The sequence below is a fragment of the Ischnura elegans genome, chromosome 5 (genome assembly GCF_921293095.1).
Source record: "Ischnura elegans chromosome 5, ioIscEleg1.1, whole genome shotgun sequence".
Classification (NCBI taxonomy): Eukaryota; Metazoa; Arthropoda; class Insecta; order Odonata; family Coenagrionidae; genus Ischnura; species Ischnura elegans.
In genome coordinates this window covers 103,886,450-103,907,626 of record NC_060250.1, presented here as the reverse complement: position 1 = coordinate 103,907,626, position 21,177 = coordinate 103,886,450, and the positions used below count along the sequence as shown (strand labels likewise).

General features: G+C 37.6%; 2 protein-coding genes across 5 annotated transcripts in view; one reads left to right on the top strand and one right to left on the bottom strand.

Annotated features, from left to right (window-relative positions):
• The window catches only part of LOC124159360 (sperm-associated antigen 17-like), a 51,034-nt gene extending 50,112 nt beyond the window's left edge, over positions 1–922 (bottom strand). For all 3 annotated transcript variants that reach the window (XM_046535124.1, XM_046535125.1, XM_046535126.1), the window contains exons 1-3: positions 690–922; positions 472–603; positions 196–396 (exon numbers count right to left, since the gene is read on the bottom strand). In XM_046535124.1, coding sequence (XP_046391080.1) covers positions 196–396; positions 472–603; positions 690–815 — 459 coding nt within the window. In that variant the 5' untranslated portion in view covers positions 816–922. The remainder of the gene's footprint in view (positions 1–195; positions 397–471; positions 604–689) is intronic.
• A 2,352-nt stretch (positions 923–3,274) lies between these two features.
• LOC124159358 (lipopolysaccharide-induced tumor necrosis factor-alpha factor homolog) overlaps positions 3,275–21,177 on the top strand; it is a 33,649-nt gene continuing 15,746 nt past the window's right edge. Inside the window, exons 1-2 of one of the 2 annotated variants that reach the window (XM_046535122.1) lie at positions 3,275–3,393; positions 3,712–3,797. In XM_046535122.1, the coding sequence (XP_046391078.1) occupies positions 3,368–3,393; positions 3,712–3,797 (112 nt within the window). In that variant the 5' untranslated portion in view covers positions 3,275–3,367. Of the gene's footprint in view, positions 3,394–3,711; positions 3,798–10,902; positions 11,050–21,177 lie in introns of those variants that run through there. The other variant, XM_046535123.1, reaches the window with a different exon arrangement.

The following is a 21,177-nucleotide window of genomic DNA, read 5'->3' as shown; positions in this document are numbered from 1 at the left end:
TCAGGTGAATAGGTGAAGTTAGTCTAGGCGGGGTCGGAAATCAGCTGACAATAACGTAGATATCATAAACGCTAAAATTATCAGGTTGGCGGTTGGATGTTTTGAAAAAGCCGACCGTCGGGTGTTGCGTAATCGTATAGCGACTGGTCTAAACACCCCCCAATAGTTCGTGAATGCTTTTAGGTATTTACTCACTTCTGCCCTGTATATTTCTTCCTTTATCTTCTGAGCTGTATACTTCTCATATAAATCCAACAGCTGAAACTTAAGTACAAGACTCCATAGATAGGGCGAGATTGAGCCCTTCTCCTCAAGCTCTTGCTCAGCTTTCTCGCATACTTGATAAAACTTCGGACGATTAGGGTTTGTTTTGAATCTGCTCGCTTGGGATATTATCTGAAAAAGTAAATATTCTCGAGTATTGTTTTGTAAAAAAATATTAGTATTGCAATTCCGTGTGTTATCATTTACCCTTAACATTTCAGTTTTTAGGATTAGTTTCACCGGTCTTCTAATACCACTGGAGAGAACTTCAATTAGTTGTTTCCTGGCCTCCATCTGTCTTGACTCACTCTCTACCAGGAAGCTCGCTACACATGTGTTCTAGAAATATTTGGAAGAAGATTGCTACACTCAGGTAAACTAATCAATAACAGTAGTTACCTCATTTCAAAAAGATATGTAGGTACCTCTTCAAAGACAAAATCATATAACTCCTGTTCCCAGTTAGGATTTTCAGACTTTGCACTTTCTTCTGGTTCACCTTTTTTGTTCGACTTCGACTTATCTTTTCCCTTCTTTTTCTTCGATGACATTATTAATCTACGCTAGTAAAGAGTTGGTCAGGGATTTTCTTGTACGAATTTACCGTTGCACTCCTTAATTCCTTTGCACGAACCTTTGTTTACCTTTAGTATCCAGGCGCGTGAGTGCGATTGACGAGCTTACCGCTCAGTAAGCCCAGCGCTATAGCGCTATACAGTAGCAAAAGAATATTGAGAAAATATTGTAAATTAACGTGTGAAGCTAACTAATGAGCAAGAACTGACTAGTAAAGTACCATAATTTTTCAATTTATTTTTGCAAATGACGTATAAATTGCCAATAAATAGTTTAATTGCATGAAAAGTTTATTGAATTTAAAATAGCAAAATTAAATAATCATATAATATCAAATTAATGCCAAATTTGTTTTAAAATGTTTTAATATTAACTTAAAATAGTTTAAGCATTATTTAAAATTACAGTTCAAACATCAATTTATTAAATAAAATTTATTTTAGGAAAATATATTTTTATATGATAAATCAAAATTGATAGGTAACTATGACATGTATTAGCATAGCTACAGTCTATAAACAAGTCATATAAAGGTATGGCAAAATCCTTACATCTTTTTTTAATTAATTCACTATTGAATTATTTTTATTTTTAATTTTGTAAAATCTTTGTAATCATCTTGCATGCCTTTATGTATCAAAATGTAATCATGTACATTCATAGCCCTGATGAAGGTATACAAAACATACAGAAACGTTGGCCAAAAATTTTGCATTTACAATTAGTTCTTAAAGACCTACACTTCATGACACAATTCAAAATTACATTTAAACGAAATCTGAATTAAAAGTTAATGAAATTAAACACGTTCGAGGAGCACATTTCCCTTTTTTTTCAAGGGCTTGCAAAAGACTTCGTAAACTTACAAGCTTGTGAGTTAATGAAGATTTTATGCGTAAAGAAGTTTTGAGAAAGTTAATTTACAGCAATTTGTTTTTCCCTCTCTTTTTACCACGAATTAATATTTATGGATATATTACAAATCAATTAGCTTGAGTAGGAAATTTAGATATTGGTGCCACATAAATATTACCTGCTTGTAGCTCTAAAATCTGTGCGCTTGGCATATTTTCGTCAAGTTAAAAAAAGTATGATGAATTTTATCTAATCCTCCGAACTGATGTGATGAAATACAGTAAAGCACAGTTCTTTATTGCAGTTGTAATGCGAGAGATCATAAATAATCTATAAATGGAGTTGGAAGACTTATTACGAATTCCGATGCCTGAGAGTGTTCAAAAGACATGAGATAAATCAAGTAGGTACTCTTTCAGTGACAGGAAAGTTGTGTTACGACGAGGAGTTTAATTTCGATAGATGTGATGCCTCTTAAACCAGAAAGTTTAGAGAATGGTGACGTTTTTGAGGAGATAGCTACAATGGAGAAGTTTTACAAATAGTTCTTAAGTAATATTGCAATGTAATGTAAATATATGAGACAATAATACTTTATTGAAAACCCTTTCCATTTTCATTTATCCTCAAGACATAATGAGTCAACTTTCAATTCCATAGCTTTTGTGTTTCATTTTACATCCATTGTAATAAATAACGAGGTGAATTTGTATCAGTTACCTTGGGGGTGTCATTCAATTGGATATCCAATAAGATATTCAGTAATATATTCCTTGGTTTTTATTTAGGCATGTCTTAATTAGCCTGCGCTCACAAAAAATCTTCACCAACGTATCTCTTGCAGTCTTGAGAAATGATTTTTATTATTAGTGCAGGTTTGATCCATGTTAAAGGGAAAATTACAGGTTATAGTTTGAGATTAAGAAAGTGAACATTTTTTTCCAAAACAGAGGTAAATATGGAATTTAAAAAATAGTTTGATGAGTTTCCTGATGCACGAATAAGCGAGAAAAGTTATTTTGTGGATGTTGTTGAAGAAGACTTTTTTTTAAATCCACTCATTTAATTTCCTTTTCTGTGTATTTCTTACGTGAAGGCGGGAAACAACCCATGACAATGCTCAGAGCCATCTCTTGGCCAACACTTCGGGTTATCCTCCGGCCAATATCCATCCTTTTACATGCTGTGTGCTAGTTCGAAAAACCTTTTCATAATATGTATCTCTCTTTAGATTCTTCAGAAGCTCCGATGGGATAATGTCCACTCCCACTGCTTTTCTAGCCTTCATATCACGAAGGGCTCTCTCGACTTCCAAATCGAAAATCCCCGGGCCAAGATTATCCTCCTGCACTGCACTTTCCTCCTCTAAAGTCAATATCTCCGGCCTGTTCCTTCCGTCATATAGGTCTTCCACGCATTCCTTCCATCTTCTCTACTCATTGTCAGCACTCTCTGGATAATATTCGGTGCCTCTGAGATTCGGACCCGGCGCGCCGGGTTATTTTCATTTCGCATTAATTTACTCCGTTGAATCGATCGTGTTTTGTTGCTAACGTCAATAAATACTGGGTGACCCACTTGCAGCAACGATCATATAAACTTAAGGGAAGAAATTAATTACTATTAGATAATGTAAGGAAACATTTTCAAAATTGAGGAAACCAGTAACTTTATGTCGAAGGTATTCTCCGACTCATGGTATGAAATTTTAATCCTCGTTAAAGAATATAATGCGTTTTATTCATAAAATAATGTTGTTATTATTTTCGAATTGATGCGAATTAATTCGCCTAATTCGCCTGTTTTCAATTATGAATTATATCTGCGGCTTATTTTTTTAATCTATAGTTTTCGTCACCGTTGTGGAACTTCTTTAGTGATTTACATAGTGTTTAATTAGGCGACCATTCTGAGAATTTTATGTATGTATTAAATACATGTGTAGGATTTTTATTTAAATACGTTAGCACGAGCCAAGTCGCACTTATTTTTATATATCAATCATTATGCTTACAGGTTTAAAGGGAATGCTTGTTTTCTAATACTACCATGTGGCGAAAAAAGTAAAAAAGCGATAAGGAGGAGAATGTTATTATCAAACGGTATGTACTTGTATTTCTCATCTACCGTTTTCCAATTTGGGCTTGTAGTAGATAGTGTGGAGTAGAATAGGAAGCATCTGTGTGCTAGTAGAATTCATTACTAAAGAATCCAGAGAATCCTGTTACGAAAATAACTAATCTTGCTATTGATTACTCCAGCTATTCGAGAATTTTAATAAGCTCTCATTGTCCCCCATTTTCTATCACTTTTACTTTTCATTGAAACTTGCGCTTTTAGTACAGTATGTTCAAATCCACGTGCAGACATCAATAATAAACGAAACAAATAAGATTGATCTTTTAAAGTTGTTTTTGAGTATAGATTCATCACTACACTTGAATCAATGATTTTTTCTGGATTTTAAAATTTCATTAAAATTTTGTATTGTGTCAGGAAAGGAAAATACGAGGAATGAAAAAGTAGACTACTTTTTGAAATTGTTATTGACGTTTTTAGAACATTTTTTTATTTCAAGTATGTGTTCTCTTGAGGTTCTGAAGGAATGATTGCGGATTGATTAACTGTTCGAAAGCTAATAAGTAAAACTGACACCCTCGCATGCATGACGTACGGTTTTTGTGCGCTTCAAGTTGGAAAAAGAGGGAATTTACACTAATCTGTGAACTTTGGGTTTCCATGTTTCCGGAAATAGGGAAATGAATGTGTATATAGTTTTATTCCGGAGATATTTTCATAAAAATACAAAATAAAATATCACCTCAGGATTTGATGAACACAGTGAATAGATTGATTGTGAAAAATAAGACTATAATTTTCCTGTGACACCCTCGCCCACATGGTTTTATATTATAGTTGTTTATATATGTCCATTGAAGGATAGCAAATTATAAACATTATGAATACAATTACGTTACTAAAACTTAGATGTTTGTGACTTAAGTCGTGACCCAGTACCATATTTTTTTTAAATTAAAAACCTGATATAATAAAGAAATGAGGCCAAAACCTTCTGTGCATGGAATTGCATCTTAACCGTTATAGTTTGGTCAAGTTGACCCGAAGACTCCAGAAAGCATTCGCGAGGAAGCAGTTTTCGCCTTCTTGTGACAAAAAAATGAGGCCTTGCTCAAGATATTTTTTGGATAAAATATCTTTTTGTCAAAATATTATGCCTCCTAACGGCTTTTATGGTTCTCTGATTCGAAAAAGCACAAATATCCGGTTTTGCCAACTCATTCGAACGAGCTCTCAATAGGTTACAACTCAATCTTGAAAACGCTTAATCTGATGATAGCCTATATTTATTTATTTATTTATTTCTATTACCCCATAAACAGCACATATACGGCCTTTACGATGGGGATTTAACATAACAATGAAGGACATTCACACACGCCCATGCCCTGGATAAGGGTGACTTACCCAGGCGGGACTCGAACCCACGATTCGGTTTGGCAGGCGAGGACTTTACCCCGCCGCCACCGAGGCCGGCAAATATACCCTTGCTGCGGTTCCTTTATCCTCACTTACTAAGCTAATGTACTGATTTTGGAATAAGTTGACTCTTAGCAATGCAAGGTTAAATAATACGTTCTTTGCTGGTCATTTGCCTCCTCGTTCGTGTTCTGATTCTCAAAATACGAGGAGAGTTCGATAATTAATGCGGCACATTTTTATTAACAGTTAGTTTTCGTTGAAAAAACTTCGCTTTTCGTGTAGAAAATTTCCAAACATTCCCACTTCGTCTCGAATAGTTTCATTGATTTCAGATTGGTGACCGCCCTGTAGGGAGCTGTTAAAATGGCGTCTGTAACGGAGGTACGGTCCAAACAACCGGTAGGTATGCCTCGTTCAGATTACGATTGTCCAAGTGAACTTTCTAACGACAGTTGGCCAAACTAGCAGTGTTAATGCATGTCCTGACAATAGTTACTGTAGTTCCGAACGTTGCCACTTTACGATGGTTAGGCGCTGGGAGACCGGAAGAAATTAAGCGACAAGAGAAAGACGAAAAATTCCTAAAGCTCCCTTCGCTATATTTTTTCATGGATTTGTTCAAGCATGGCAGAATATGGGCGGAAGAAAAATTATTCGTTAAATACACGTTAAACACAGTAATATCTTGACCCTGCATACCTCAACAGCATTGCCGATTGGTGCGGCGGTACGGGGCACGAAGTGCTCCAGACTGCGGGTTGTGGCTCATGTCGGCGTCAATGATGCCACCTTCCGTGGATCTGAGGAAATTCTAGATTCCCTCCGGGATCTGAATGCCGAAGTGAAGCGGGTGGGTGGGACCATTGGGGTCGGCATAGAGCTTTCGATTTGCAGTCTTGTCCCGAGGATCGATCGTGGTTCTCTGGTTTGGAGCCGAGTGGAAGGCATAAACCAGAGGCTGCATCGTTTCTGCAAGGACATCGGAGCCTCCTTCGTGGACCTTAGGCCGGCAATCCGATCGTGTCGGATCCCTCTGAACCGTTCGGGAGTCCATTACACGGCCGAGTCGGCTAGTCGTGTAGCGAGTAGCATATTTGAGCACTGTAGGTCTTTTTTAGAGTAGAGAGTAGGGCAGAGTGTAGATATATTAGTGGGTTGAAAAATAATGGGGTAAGTTCAAAACTTTTCACAGACAAAAATTCTTCCAGAAATGAGAATAGAGTAGTAGAAAGAAAAATCAGCGTTTCTGAATCAGCATTACCGATTTACAATAATACAGGTATTAATTTTAAGCACGATAATCGTCAATCGAGCAATACTTCCAAAGGCAGTGAAGGCTCAAGTCATTTTAATAGTGAGTCAATAACACATGCATTTCCATTTATCAGCGGTATAGAGCCTGTGAATAGTCTATTCGACAAAAGCAAATCAGAATTATTCCCGAATCGCAATGATACTAGTTCCGAAGTTTTAATCGTGGCTGTGGTCAATTGCCGTAGTTTAAGAAATAAGATTCCCGAATTCCACCATTTAATTCATAGTACGAAGTGTAACGTCATTTTTGGAACAGAAAGTAGGCTAACAGATGATGATTCAGACAATGAGATCTTCCCAAAATCGTTCACTGTTTATCGGAAAGATAGAATTAATCGAGTTGGGGGCGGAGTTTTTATAGCTGTAAAGAATTCAATCGTCAGCCAAGCGATATCGTAACTGAGACCAGCGTTGAATCTTGGATTTTCACGATACTACGGAATACTTCGGATTCACGATCACGCGATTTTTCTTGATTTCAAAAAGGCATTTGATAAAGTACCCCACGGAAAGTTAATAATAAAACTGAAATCTTATGGTCTAGACGAAGATGTCATTTCCTGGATAAGAGAATTTTTGAGCGACCGCGTCCAAAGAGTAGTATTAGACGGTGCAGTCTCCAATGAGGTTAGAGTCACTTCTGGCGTTCCTCAGGGTAATGTCATAGGACCACTCCTATTCCTTCGTTATATAAACGACATTGGCGAAGTAGTACACAGTAAGTTACGATTATTTGCAGACGACGCTGTAGTTTACAGAGAAATCCGCTCCAGCAAAGATATAGATGAACTAACGAATGACCTTGCTGCTATCCAAGCTTGGTGCGATGCTTGGCAGTTAGAATTAAATTTGAAAAAATGCGTCGTAATGAATTTCTGGAAGAAGAACAACTCCCTACAACGTAGCTATATAATTCGGGGTACCCAATTAGAGACTGTTGAATCCGTGAAATATCTAGGAGTTAGACTCAATAATGATCTATCGTGGAATAAAAATATTCGAGAAATAACCGGTCAAGCTAATCGTAAAATGGGTTTTGTTAAAAGAATATTAGGAAAGTGCGACGACAAAGTGAGAGAAATTAGCTACTTTTCCCTCGTTACACCACATTTGGAATACGCTGCCAGTATTTGGGGCCCTCATGAAAAAGGCTTATTAACAGAGTTAGAACGCGTGCAAAGAAGAGCTGCCAGGTATGTGAAAGGTCGTAACGATAGTCTTGTTAGTGTAACTGACCTCTTAGATAAACTCGGATGGGAATCTCTGTCGGACCGTAGATTGAAAAATAGACTAAACCTTTTAGATAAATTCAAGAGCAGTGTCTTTTCTGACGAAGTTAACCATATCTTGCGGACGCCAACGTACTACGGAAGATCAGATCATATAAATAAAATAAGAGAGATAGATTGTAGAACAGACAGATTCCGAATGTCATTTTTTCCACGATCAATAAGAGATTATAACGGCAGCAATAGAACTCGTAAAGAGATTGCATGACTTTTAGTGTAGCCTACTAACCTATGTAAAAACTAATGCATGTTTCTTAATTCAATTATTATTCTAACAGCATATAGTAGTATACTATATGCTGTTAGAAAACGTAAAAAACGTCCCGTATACTAAAAAACTATATATAGTGATTGATCACCCTCTGCCAAACACCCTAGAGGTCACTCGCAGGGTATTATGTAGATGTATATGTATAATCGAACGTACTCGTATAGAAACTAGGTCCCTGTGACGTAACGTGGAGTGGCATCGATGGGCGCCAATCTGGCCTTTTTCAAATGCGGTTAAAATTGACCATTGCCATTCATCTGAACAGGGATTTCTAAAACCAAATAATTTGTACATTATGAATACACTAATCCTGGGTAATGAATCGCAATCAATACCTTTCGTTTTCTTTGATGAAGGAAACTACCCTATTCCTGCATAGTTCCTGTCTCTCCCGGGAATGTATCGTAGCCGAGAACCTACTGACGCGTCGGTAGGTTATCGGTAATATTTCCCGACTCATCCTCTTCAGTCCACTCCTCTATCTGTTCATAATTCCACTCAATTATTATCAAAGAAATTTTTAGATAATTAAAGTTTATCGACGAACGTAATCTGAGATATTTATTCCTTTGCCCCTTCATTTGTTAGAAATTTGCTGAACTGACGTCAATAAATTCGTAGGAATGAAATGACGTCAGTTATTAGTGACCTCAACGGAGTTTATTCAGTATCTGAATTCTTTTTTTTAGGTTGATAGATTTATATTCCGAGTATTACGTAAGTAACACGTATTGCAAACGGTAATCCACTTTTCGACGCAATATTCGAAAATGTAGTGAGATGAAATATCGGAGACTATCTCTGCTTGTTCCTTCCAGTTAATCTGTTCGAAATCTAATTCTAATCGATAAGTTATTTGAAAGTGTCTATTCAATAGCTTTAATCAATTAAATTTCGCTATGTAAATTTAATGGCTTCTTTTAATATCGAATTCGCAAGGTTAACGGGATTTACACTCTCTTCCGTCACGAACACATGGAATCTACCTGCGTTTTAAATTTCGATTTTCAGCCTTTAGGTGACATCAAAATACTACCAGAAAAATTTGGAATTAAATAAACGCGAGGTAAATTATCAACGTAAAAAATTGAGGCAAATGACTTGTATACGAGAGTTAATAACCAATAACTGATTAATAGGAGTTTTCAATTATTCCGTTGATGCTATTGGCATTCAATCAGGCCTCAGGGGTTCGGATACAGACAAAAGGAGAATCAAAACAGGTGAGATGGAAGAAGAGGAATGAGACGCAGAAAGTGCTCAAAATTGTGGTTGAAAGGAGAAAGTCACTGGATGAAGTGATGGGGAAGCGAAGATTGGCTGTTCTGAGGGGCTAGAGGAATTCGAAATTCATGAAAGATAATTGGATATACGAGCTCGGCAGAGATACTATAATTTAAATGCAATTACTCATCAAATGAAAACTTAACTTTCAGTTATTAATGGAAATTAGTATGCTTTGTCAAAATTATGATTAAAACGCAGTAAGTGATTATGGTGCGACTGCATAGAAGACTTATTGGTCCCCATTTAAACCTGCCTTAGCCGTTATATGATCTCTTTTGATTTATATTGTAATCGTAATATTACTACACAGTATAAAAACAGTCTTTTCGGCGCCTCTTATTGCGCAAGACCATCTAAGAGTAATATAATTTAAATGCAATTACTTATCAAATGAAAACTTAACTTTCAGTTATTAAATTAAGCAAATTTAAGTACAGATTATTAATTGATTTAAAAATGGATGAGTTTTATTGTTTAATGGTTTCATATTTGTTTTGAATGTGAAAAAATGAATAACTTAATTGAATCTAAACGTTCTCGTTTGTAAAAATTAGGTTTAATGTTGTATTATATTTTTTGTGTGGGTGTGAAGTTAAATATTTTTATCCTAGAGTTATTACAGGTAATGAAAGTATCATCGGAAATGGCGTATTTTTTTAAGATTTTTTAATTTTTGTTTTATTTGCTACGGTGTTTGGTGGAATGAAATATTTGAACGCACGGGGTTCACGTGAAGATGTCCTGAATTATTTCTACAATGATAAATTTCAGTAGAGTTACCCAATGTCAAAGGAATTCTTGGAATGACTTACCACTTGTAAACATCCCACAGTGTTTTGATCATTCATTAATTCTTCTTGCCGGAAATTAAGTACTCTTTCACAAATAAAATTTTATTTATCAAACTCGTGCGCTCACGGGTTCACGTTATTGAATGGGATTCCTGACTTCCAATAGACTTTTGAATCAGGAATGACAATTCAGACAGTTCTTTTTTTTTTGGGTACATTTGATAAATATTTTTATAAACTATTTTAATGCTAGATTTCATGAATCCGTATGCGGCACATTATTGTATGCTTTTTGTTGTGTCCCAGAAAGTCTCATGACCATATGTACTGTATATTAGGACTCTGGCCGACCTAGAAGTCCGCTGGTGAAAGGCGAAGATAACCGTGAAAGCCTCGGACAGGTTGACGGTGATATCAGTTGCAGTGCCGTGCTTCAAAGATAGCGCTCCAAGTGTCGCCTTTCGCACAGTCATCGATGAACAAATGATCAGCCCATGGCTTGCCGAAAGAGTCGTTAGTTTTGCTTCAGTTATTGGCAGTCACGATTGTTCACTTTCAACTGTCCTGAGTTGCGGCAAATCAAAATAGACGACACTATCTCATTTGTCCGTGGCCAAAATGCACCCACTAGCCCCCAATCCTGATGGAGATTAAAAACGACGTAGTTCATACATATCACTGCATGGTCACGAGACTTTGTTGGGGGAAATTAAAATGTTTTCCTTATCACTTCCCCTCGCGTACGCTTTATCAGACAAGCCCCGTCCGTCTCCTGTCAGGACGACACGTTGGCGTTTGTGGCGGTCGAAGCACTGTTTTTCGATCGCCAGGAGAAACCGCAGCAAATTGACGGATTCGGGGCTGACTTGTATCTTTTAGGATATCGACATGAACGTTTCAGGTGCGTCCACCAAGTTTTATTTTCTGTTTTTAAGTGGTTGATAAAGTAAATCGCCTTTCACTTTTGTGCTAAACTAAGTGAAATTTAATTAATGTGGATGAGGAATCATGTTTTTGGATGCAATATATCTATTTTATCGCATTTAGGGCTCCATTTCTTCTTTCGCTTAGTAATACAATTATATTAGCGGTGATTTTTTTACAATATCGATCACATGTATTGTAGTATACTTTGTATGTATAAAATATAGTCTATAGATAATAAGCTTTTATCCTGGTCGTTAAGAGGAGCTTTTTTCATAGCTGAATGTTCCTATCATGCGGTTCCATGTAAATTGGTGGCAGGAGTTACAACACATACCAACCGAGATCAGATCTGAGCTGCCGATAGGTAGTGATGATGTGATACACGGTTTCGGTATTAAGGAATTACATTGAACTAGATGTGACTTTTGATCCACTTAACAACGAATTGAAAATAATTAACTTCATTGAGCCTTTAAATTTAACCAAATTATTCTATTGACAGCCAGTGATGAAGCCCCTACACAAAAACTTTGCCATTAGAACGGGTAGAATGCGCGATGTTATCGTCTGCAAGGGTACATACTTTATTGCCTCTACGGAATGAAAGTAATTATTTTCGTCTTGACCGCCATAAATCAATAACTCTTCGTTTTACTGCTCGATATACGTCATACTGTCTCGTATGACAATCAAGTTTCCCGTCTCTGAAAAATATGGGCGATGCTCACCAATTAGGTGTCGCCTGCTTCGTCTAGGAATCCCAGCAAAAAATGTATGAGGAAAGGAAATGGGAAAAAGTTGGCCGTAATGAAAGGGCTAAATTTCAAATTTCTTTATTCATTAAAGAAAGAAGCCATGGATATCACAAACACAGTAAAGATGAGCTAAAAGCGGACATACAAAAGCAGAAAGCCTTAATAATCTGAATAAAGGTGAAGGTTGAAGAAGCATGAAGGATTTTTTACGATTGAGACAGCATCGCTTCCATCAAATGATTTGAAGATGAATGGATAACTTCCTAGAAATATACATCGAAATAATTAGATATGGGTAGAAATGAAAAAATAGCTATTATATCCCCAGGTAATGTCAATTATAAAAGAAGAATGCCATACGTTGTGTCACAAAAATGATTACGTTTTCGTAGATAAAACTGAATTCAGGTGATATCGTATCACAAAAACAAATCGGAGGACAAAATATTGGGAGGCACAAGCTATAAATCCTGTTCACCAAAAACCTCATGCCATACCATTAAGATACCGCATAATGCAATAGGATACAATATAAGTATAGACTAAAATACTAGAAGCAAAAAGTTATGTGTGATTTGATACTCATTAGCAGTAATTACTATGCAAAAATAATGAAATCCGAAGCAGTAACATATCCAGGTGAACGTCGTGGGGTCGAGAAATTTATGTAACAGAAACAATGACGCCGGAATACGGTCAGGGACAACGGAAAGCAGAACATTCAATTATTAGCAAATTGCATAATACCTGGCGCTGTAAACAATAAAATTGCATCACCAGCATCGACCTTCAATAGTTTTGTTAACAGTTTGCAGTGTCTTCATTTGGAAGAACACTACCATTTTTCAATCACAAGTAGCAACAGCTAAATACATCCCTTTTCATTCCCAATATTACCTCCCTTAACTTAACATTTGTGCACACCTTTTTATTCCCACAGACCACCTCTGCCGCCATCTAGCCAAAGAATCCTAACTATGCTACTGAGGAACTATTGTTAAATCAAAGCAATAAGTATCAAAACTACAATGGCTATGAATCTATAACCTAGATATGAGCACACCACGACAGTAAAAAAATGAAGGAAAAATGTGATACACCCCCTAAAATTCCAATAATTTTTTGGAGTGTTCATTTTTCATGTTGAATGAACTATCCAACATTCTATAGCATATCACTTTTTCTCTCAAAAAACTAAAAGGGCATGCAAAAATAACGTGACTGACTTACAATTTAGTGACCACCAGAATACTCGCGCGTGTCCTCCAGGAGTTAGCTCCACAGATCGCACCTTACTTAGAGATCATATTCAAGAAGTCACTCTCCGAAGGGAGGTTACCGCTAGACTGGAAAAGTGCAAGCGTTACACCCATATTCAAAAAGGGAAACAGACATGACACAGGCAACTACCGTCCGATTTCATTAACATCGATTATAGGCAAGATACTTGAGAATATCATCGTTAGCAATATCATGACTTTCTTGGACACACGTAACTTCCTCCATGACTGTCAGCACGGATTCCGAAAAGGTAGATCATGCGAAACACAGCTCGCGCTCTTTCTTCACGACGCACAGTGGGCTAGAATCGAAAAAAGCTGGCCAAAACCTCAAAATCGATTTTTTTGAGCTAGGAAGTTGAAACTTCGCATACACATTCTCAAATAAATTGTGCATAACTACCCAGATTATTTTGGTCCTGTGTTTTCACTTTAACAATATATGTGAGGTCAAAGTTGAGCAAATTTAGCGAAAAACGACCACCCTCGATTTTTTCTGAAAATTGCCGACTTTATCCTCGTGCAGTGGTTTTTTATATAGTTTTATCGACAAAACTGTTATACCGTCTTAATTGGCACTTCTTATTCTTTCATTTAAAGGGCTTTTAAAGATTTTGTTTCATCAATAACCATAGATACATAACAAAATGGCGGAGCCTGTTTTCAACCCATTTTTTTACATAAACGTAGAAAAAAAGTAGACATTGTCACCGGCTTACACTAAGTAACTTATATCATGTCGTTCTTTGAAGCTCCTATATTGTGAATCTAAAGTCAAACCTTGCACCAATTTGCAACCCCGAATTTTAAATCGTTTTTTCGAACGCACGGACGACTCCGGTTCTGGCCGACGGCGGCGGAGAGTACGGCGACGCGGCAAGCGGGTGGATGCAATATGGTCTCATTCACTTTTATGTGTGGATAACAGATATATTAGTGACAGAAAATAATCACCAGAAAGTAAAATTAATAAATATTGCTACGAATGACTCTCATTATGCAATCGCTGGGCACTCCAAGAGGTGCACTGAAAGGTTTCTTTCTTTGAGTGCATTCCGTGGAGAATGGACTTAAATCGCGTGCTTAAAGTGGGGAAACGGACTCTTTTATTAACTAACAAGCCCTATTTCTAGGCAAGAGCCCTCGATGATCCATGGCCTCCACTTCCTAACCTGCCATACATATTTTAAGGCCTTCTGGCAACGGTCGTTTTATAGTATTGTTGTAGTGCCGAGCCCTTGGAACTTGTTTTTGGTTTGAACTCCTGCTAGCTTTAAAAGTTTCGGAAGACATATTACTCACATCGAATAATATATTCTTTCTAAGAAATACAGTTCATTTTAATCTATGTCTTATGCTCAATTTAAAGTATTGATTTAAATCGCTAACCTATATATCAACGTCATTATTCTTAATAAACTGCGCTGCTGACAAAATGGTTATTTTTCAGAAATATTTTACCATACAAACATAACATAAACAAAAGCAACACAATTTACACTTTTCTCAACTAACGTACTGCAATTAGCACTGTCAGCAATAAAAGATTACTGTTTTTCATTCACTATCTGATGAGTTTTTATCACTTTCATTGTCTGAGCTAAAGCATTGTTTTCCTTTTTCAAAAACAGATCCATTACATTTTTCGGCAAGCTGTGTGTTTCCTCCAGTTTAATTGGCGTAATTTTTGTCATTATCAGTTATGACATTAGGAGTTGTCTTCGGAATAAATCCCTATTTGTGGCCACTCGTGCCATTTTTCTAGTCAACCATTCACGGAACTTTCTCACGTCCTTATACCGTGCCTATATTGCTTCCCCTGACAGTTGTTGCAATTAAAAATGGACTCTTTTGCAATGTCAGCTCCGTGAATGAAGGCCTTATGTACGGTTGGTGGCATAGCAAAATTGTTTTTAAAGCGCCAGTGAGAGATAGAGAAAATTAAATTATTTGGAGAGGAAATCTAGAATAATTGTGATGACTTTTGAATACTCGTGCCTCTTTCATGCTTCGCCAAACGAACAGCATTTTTTGCCTAAACAAGAAGGCACAAAGGTGCTCACGAGTAATAATTCATGAGATATAGGCCCTCGTTCCCACGTGCGATTATATTGCGCATGTCCTAACTGCTGTCAAAGCCGTGTTTGCAAATTAAAGTGCACTTTATATTCGACGCGAAACTTGGATCTGTGGAAATGCACGTTAAGACTCGAGTCGCAGTAAGATACAGAACCATTTTTGGAAACTTCTTATATAACCTCTGCTACAATAATTTCACTCGGGTAAATGAAATCATATGCTCGCGTCACTCTCTCATCGCTGGGGTTAATATTATATCCCTGGCATTTCAGATTTTCGAAGACCCTTACACCGAAATTTTGTGAGCTGCATGGAAACAATTACTTAGTGAGAGGGCCTCTTAATCTGACATAACATAATACTTGGAGTTGCATTTTATCCACTTACAATAGGGTGGTTTCCTATTATTTTTTTATTGCTTTAATCGAAAGATTATTACTCCTGGAGTACGTATTTCACGCTTTTAGATTTTTAAATGACAACATCTATTTTTCGCGATTAAATGAAAAGTGAAAATTTTCAAGCGCGCGAAAACGCGACGCTTAAGTATGAATGCCGGGATATATCTCCGTACGTCGTATTTCTGGTTCCCCCTCCCGCCCGGTGAGGTGACCTTGAGGCGAGGCTTAGCGCTGATACGTCGCAGGATGCTAGCGGATAGCTGAGTACCTTGCTGTCTGGTAGCGCTTGGCTTAAAAAAGGTTTATTAATACCTTATCAAACGAAGAAAACTTTCCGAACTTAGCCAGTTTTAATAGGTGATTATTAAGACATGTTTCCCTGAGCTCTGTGCCTCATGCATGCATTGGTAACCTCAGACGATGTATAACTCCTATCCTCTCGTGTAGAAACTAGGTCCCTGTGACGTCATGCGGAGTGGAATCGCATGGGCGCCAATCTGGCCTTTTTCAAATGAGGATAAAATTTGACCCTTGCCATTCGTCTAAACCGGTATTTCAAAAACCAAATAATTTGTGTATTATGAATACACTAATGGTGGGTAACGAATCGCAATCAATGCCTTTCGTTTTCTTTGATGAAGGAAACTACCCTATTAGCAAGAGTTCTTCTAGCCTCCGAGGATGGTCACTGTATCTTCCTTTTCCATTCGTTTTCCTCCTATTCGTTCTCTCGATACAACCCTGAAAACATGAATTGACGTCCATCTGCACTGGCTAAACTAGAGCAACATGTAAATTATGCTGCATAAGGAATAGTTACTAATTGCTTTAAATCAATAACATAAACTAAATAACCTTACTGGATAAGAATAATGAACTCTTCAAGCACCAAGACAGTACTTGATTTGGGAAAAATTCGGCAAAATGAAGTACTGTATTGAGCCATTTTCCATCACGTTTAAGGAATATATTAATTGTTATTGTTAAAAAGTTTATTAGTTAGTAAAAGAGTCCGTTTCCCCACTTTAAGCACGCGATTTAAGTCCATTCTCCACGGAATGCACTCAAAGAAAGAAACCTTTCAGTGCACCTCTTGGAGTGCCCAGCGATTGCATAATGAGAGTCATTCGTAGCAATATTTATTAATTTTACTTTCTGGTGATTATTTTCTGTCACTAATATATCTGTTATCCACACATAAAAGTGAATGAGACCATATTGCATCCACCCGCTTGCCGCGTCGCCGTACTCTCCGCCGCCGTCGGCCAGAACCGGAGTCGTCCGTGCGTTCGAAAAAACGATTTAAAATTCGGGGTTGCAAATTGGTGCAAGGTTTGACTTTAGATTCACAATATAGGAGCTTCAAAGAACGACATGATATAAGTTACTTAGTGTAAGCCGGTGACAATGTCTACTTTTTTTCTACGTTTATGTAAAAAAATGGGTTGAAAACAGGCTCCGCCATTTTGTTATGTATCTATGGTTATTGATGAAACAAAATCTTTAAAAGCCCTTTAAATGAAAGAATAAGAAGTGCCAATTAAGACGGTATAACAGTTTTGTCGATAAAACTATATAAAAAACCACTGCACGAGGATAAAGTCGGCAATTTTCAGAAAAAATCGAGGGTGGTCGTTTTTCGCTAAATTTGCTCAACTTTGACCTCACATATATTGTTAAAGTGAAAACACAGGACCAAAATAATCTGGGTAGTTATGCACAATTTATTTGAGAATGTGTATGCGAAGTTTCAACTTCCTAGCTCAAAAAAATCGATTTTGAGGTTTTGGCCAGCTTTTTTCGATTCTAGCTCACTGTGCGACGTTACAAAATCTGGTGAATCGAAAAGACAAGTTGACGCACTATTTCTAGATTTTAAGAAAGCTTTCGACACTGTACCTCACAACAAACTTTTGTACAAATTACAGTCATGCGGATTAAACGAAACAGTTGTAAACTGGATACGCGACTTTCTCAGAGATCGTAAACAAAAAGTATTTCTTTGACGGAATTAGCTCTGATGTTGTAAAAGTTACATCAGGTGTTCCACAAGGAAGCGTAATCGGCCCCCTGTTGTTAATTATATAAATTAATGATCTCTGCTCCCGCATTAGCAGTAAAATACGTTTATTTGCTGATGACGCTGTCATTTATCGCGAAATTAGTGATCACTCTGACTATGAAATTCTATCATCTGACTTAAACAACGTTCATTTGTGGAGCCAAGAGTGGGGACTCGAACTTAATCTGAGCAAATGCATGGCGGTACATTTCTTGCGGAATTCGTCCAACTCTAATCATGTTTATGCAGTGGATGGTATTAACATAAAGGCAACAGACGAAGTGAAGTACCTGGGAGTTACGATAACCTCGAATCTCACGTGGGGAACACATATAAAGAATATTTGCGGCATAGCCCTGAAGAAATTAGGATTCGTCAAGCGTATTGTGGGAAGATTTTCGGATGAGATAGTAAAAGAAAGATGCTATTTCGCTCTCGTTCGACCGCACCTTGAATACGCAGCGAGCGTATGGGATCCGGTGCAGAAAGACTTAATCCGCAAACTGAATAAAATACAAAGGAAGGCTGCGCGTTGCGTTAAAAACTGCTACGGACGTACAGACAGTGCTACCCAGATGTTAAGCGAATTAGGCTGGGAGTCGTTGGAGACTCGGAGGCTGCGCGCTAGGCTTAGATTGCTTGAACAATTAAGAATGGATATCTTTAAGAGCGACACAGAGAACATAATATTTTAGTCACATTATATTTCCAGGTCCGATAGAAGTGATAAATTAAGAGAGATATTTTGCCGAACGGATAGATGTGGGAATTCGTTTTTCCCCCGAACCATAAAGGACTTTAATGAACGCTACTCCCAACCTCGTTAGAGCACTTCATTTTTTTCAGTTGTAAACGGCTGGTGTCCTAACACCCCCTGCCACACGCCTTTTAGGCGGCTCGCAGGGTATTATGTAGATGTAGAATACAATGAACCATATGAAGCTAATACAACCTAAAATTGTGATGAAACTGTTTGTTAAGTCCGAAAAATAGAATATCATAAACATCAACGCTTTCACATGATTATTGAAACGATAATGTAGCTATCAGTGCACAAACACACGAAGGAAACGGTAGAAAACATTAACACCTCCACTTATATCCACGAAGTAATATGGAAGCCTAGGTAATAAACAGGTATAAAGCCAAGCATGGGTTTTCGCGACATACCAAGGTCTTTAATGAAAAACTAACTATGAATTTGCACCATTATGGGAGGGGTGGGGAGAAACGCGCTAAGAACACTACGGTTTTACTTCACGCCCGTGGGGTGGAAACGTGCATGCCGTTAGTACCGCACAGAAGATGGAAATATTGGAAAAATCTTGCCTCAAAATTTTTAGCGAATGCTTTAAACTTTTATTAAAGCCTAATTTCAGCCTGATACTGCTAATGACTATGCTACGTCATGTTGAAAGGTGTGCAAAACTTTTCTGCATACATTTTAGATGAATATACTTGTGAGAAATGCATTAAATACCTACCTTCATTACTGAAGCCGCAACTCCTCACAAATCTTTGAAAGGGACGGTTGCGTTTTATAATCCTCTATCGCCTCATTATTTTTCTAACAATCTTTGGTACTTAAATATAAATGAGGTGAGCTTATAATTGTTAGTACCTACGTATATGTTGCTATCTATCCGTCAATCGGCGCCTAATCCTGTGACTCTCAATAAGGTGGTTTCCTATTATTTTTTATTGCCTAAATCGAAAAATTATTACTCCTGAGGAACATATTTCACGCTTTTAGATTTTTAAATGATTTTTCGCGATTTAATGAAAAGTGAAAATATTCAAGCGCGCGAAAACGCGACGGCTAAGTATGAATGCTGGGAAAAGCCCGTGTGACGTCTGGCTGCTGCTATACGAGGCCACCTGGGTGCGAGGCTATGAACGCCGCTACGATGCAGACTGCTTGCTGCCGAGAATGGCGGCAGCGTAGAGTACCCTGCTAGCAGGTAGCGCCTGGCTTAAATAAGGATTATTAATACCCTATCAAACGAAGGGAACTTTCCGACTTAGGGCAATTTTAATAGGTGGTTATTAAGAAATGTTTCCCTGAACTCTGTGCTTCATACGTTCATTGGTAATCTCAGACGATGTAAAACTCCTACCTACTCGTATAGAATCTAGGTCCCTTTGACGTCACGTGAAGTGGAATCGCAAGGGCGCCAATCTGGCCTTTTTCTAATGAGGTTAAAATTGAACATTAACATTCGTCTAAACTGGGAATACAAAAACAAAATAATTTGTATATTACGAATACACTAATGGTGGGTAACGAATCGAAATCAATGCCTTTCGTTTTCTTTGATGAAGGGAACTACCCTATTGGAATATGTAATCTAATTCGGTCAGGTCTATAACTAAAAAATTCACCATCGGTTTTTATTTACGGTAATGCGTTCGAAGTGGAATTACTCCGATTCGAGGATTTGATAATTACCGATAATTTTATGTTAGTATTCGTGAAAATGGCATGGAATCTGCGACTGGTACCTGCACGTTGAAAAATATGTAGGGGCGAAATATTAATGTTCTAGTCGTATTGTAAAAATGATTTCCCATTTTCCTTCCAATAACAGGTGGTCTCATCAATATCAATTTTATGCTATTTACGGACGAAGAACTTTTCCTAATGTTTTGAATCTTTTTAAATCACATCTTTAATCACAAATTTTACAGATTTGATTGGGTGTTCGCCATTACTTGCTTCTTTTCTCTACATTATATCATTTCCGCCAACGCCAACGAACGTTCCGAAATAATATCCCTTGTGTTTTAGTATTGCCTATATCCAGGTAAATCACCTATTCAACGAGAATATCGTTTATCCGGAATGCATCTGGTCGCAAGCATTAGGGATTATATCATTCTTCTAGTGTAATACCAAAATGATAGATAGGTGGATCACATTACAATAAACCCTCTTTTTGTGATGGGTGGTGTTGTTCATTCGCTTCATTTATCCATAGTGGCACTGGGTCACATATTCCCTCGCTTCCATCTCCCATTCTTCCTTCTCCCTACATATATCCTTCTGGAGGACATATCCTTATGAATATACAACCCGCTATTCTGCATAGTTTGCGTAGCCAAAAGGGTGGTAACGCAGTGGCGGATACAGAAAAAACTCAAGGGGGGGGGGGCGCAACATATCTTGAGTTGTCTTTACTTTTATCGAAATAAAATGTGATCAAGTCACAGGCAAAGTATATGACAATTTTAGTTAAAGTGATTAAAAACATGTAAATGACAATGCCATCTTATGATATAAAAAAGCTACAATTGTGGTTTTGCAATGTTCGGCAATACAGGCGGACCCGCAAGGACCCGTAGCGCGCGCCCCCTGCGCCCCCCATCTGTATCCGCCACAGCGGTAACGTAGGTATATGCGTATAGATAGACGTAACGTCTATTTCGCCGTGGCGAAGAAACGATAGTGGCGTCGGTTGGTCGCTCGTTGCTGAGCTAGGAAAGGCGAAGGTAGCCTTCGAAGGCGGAAGGGATCCAAAATACCTG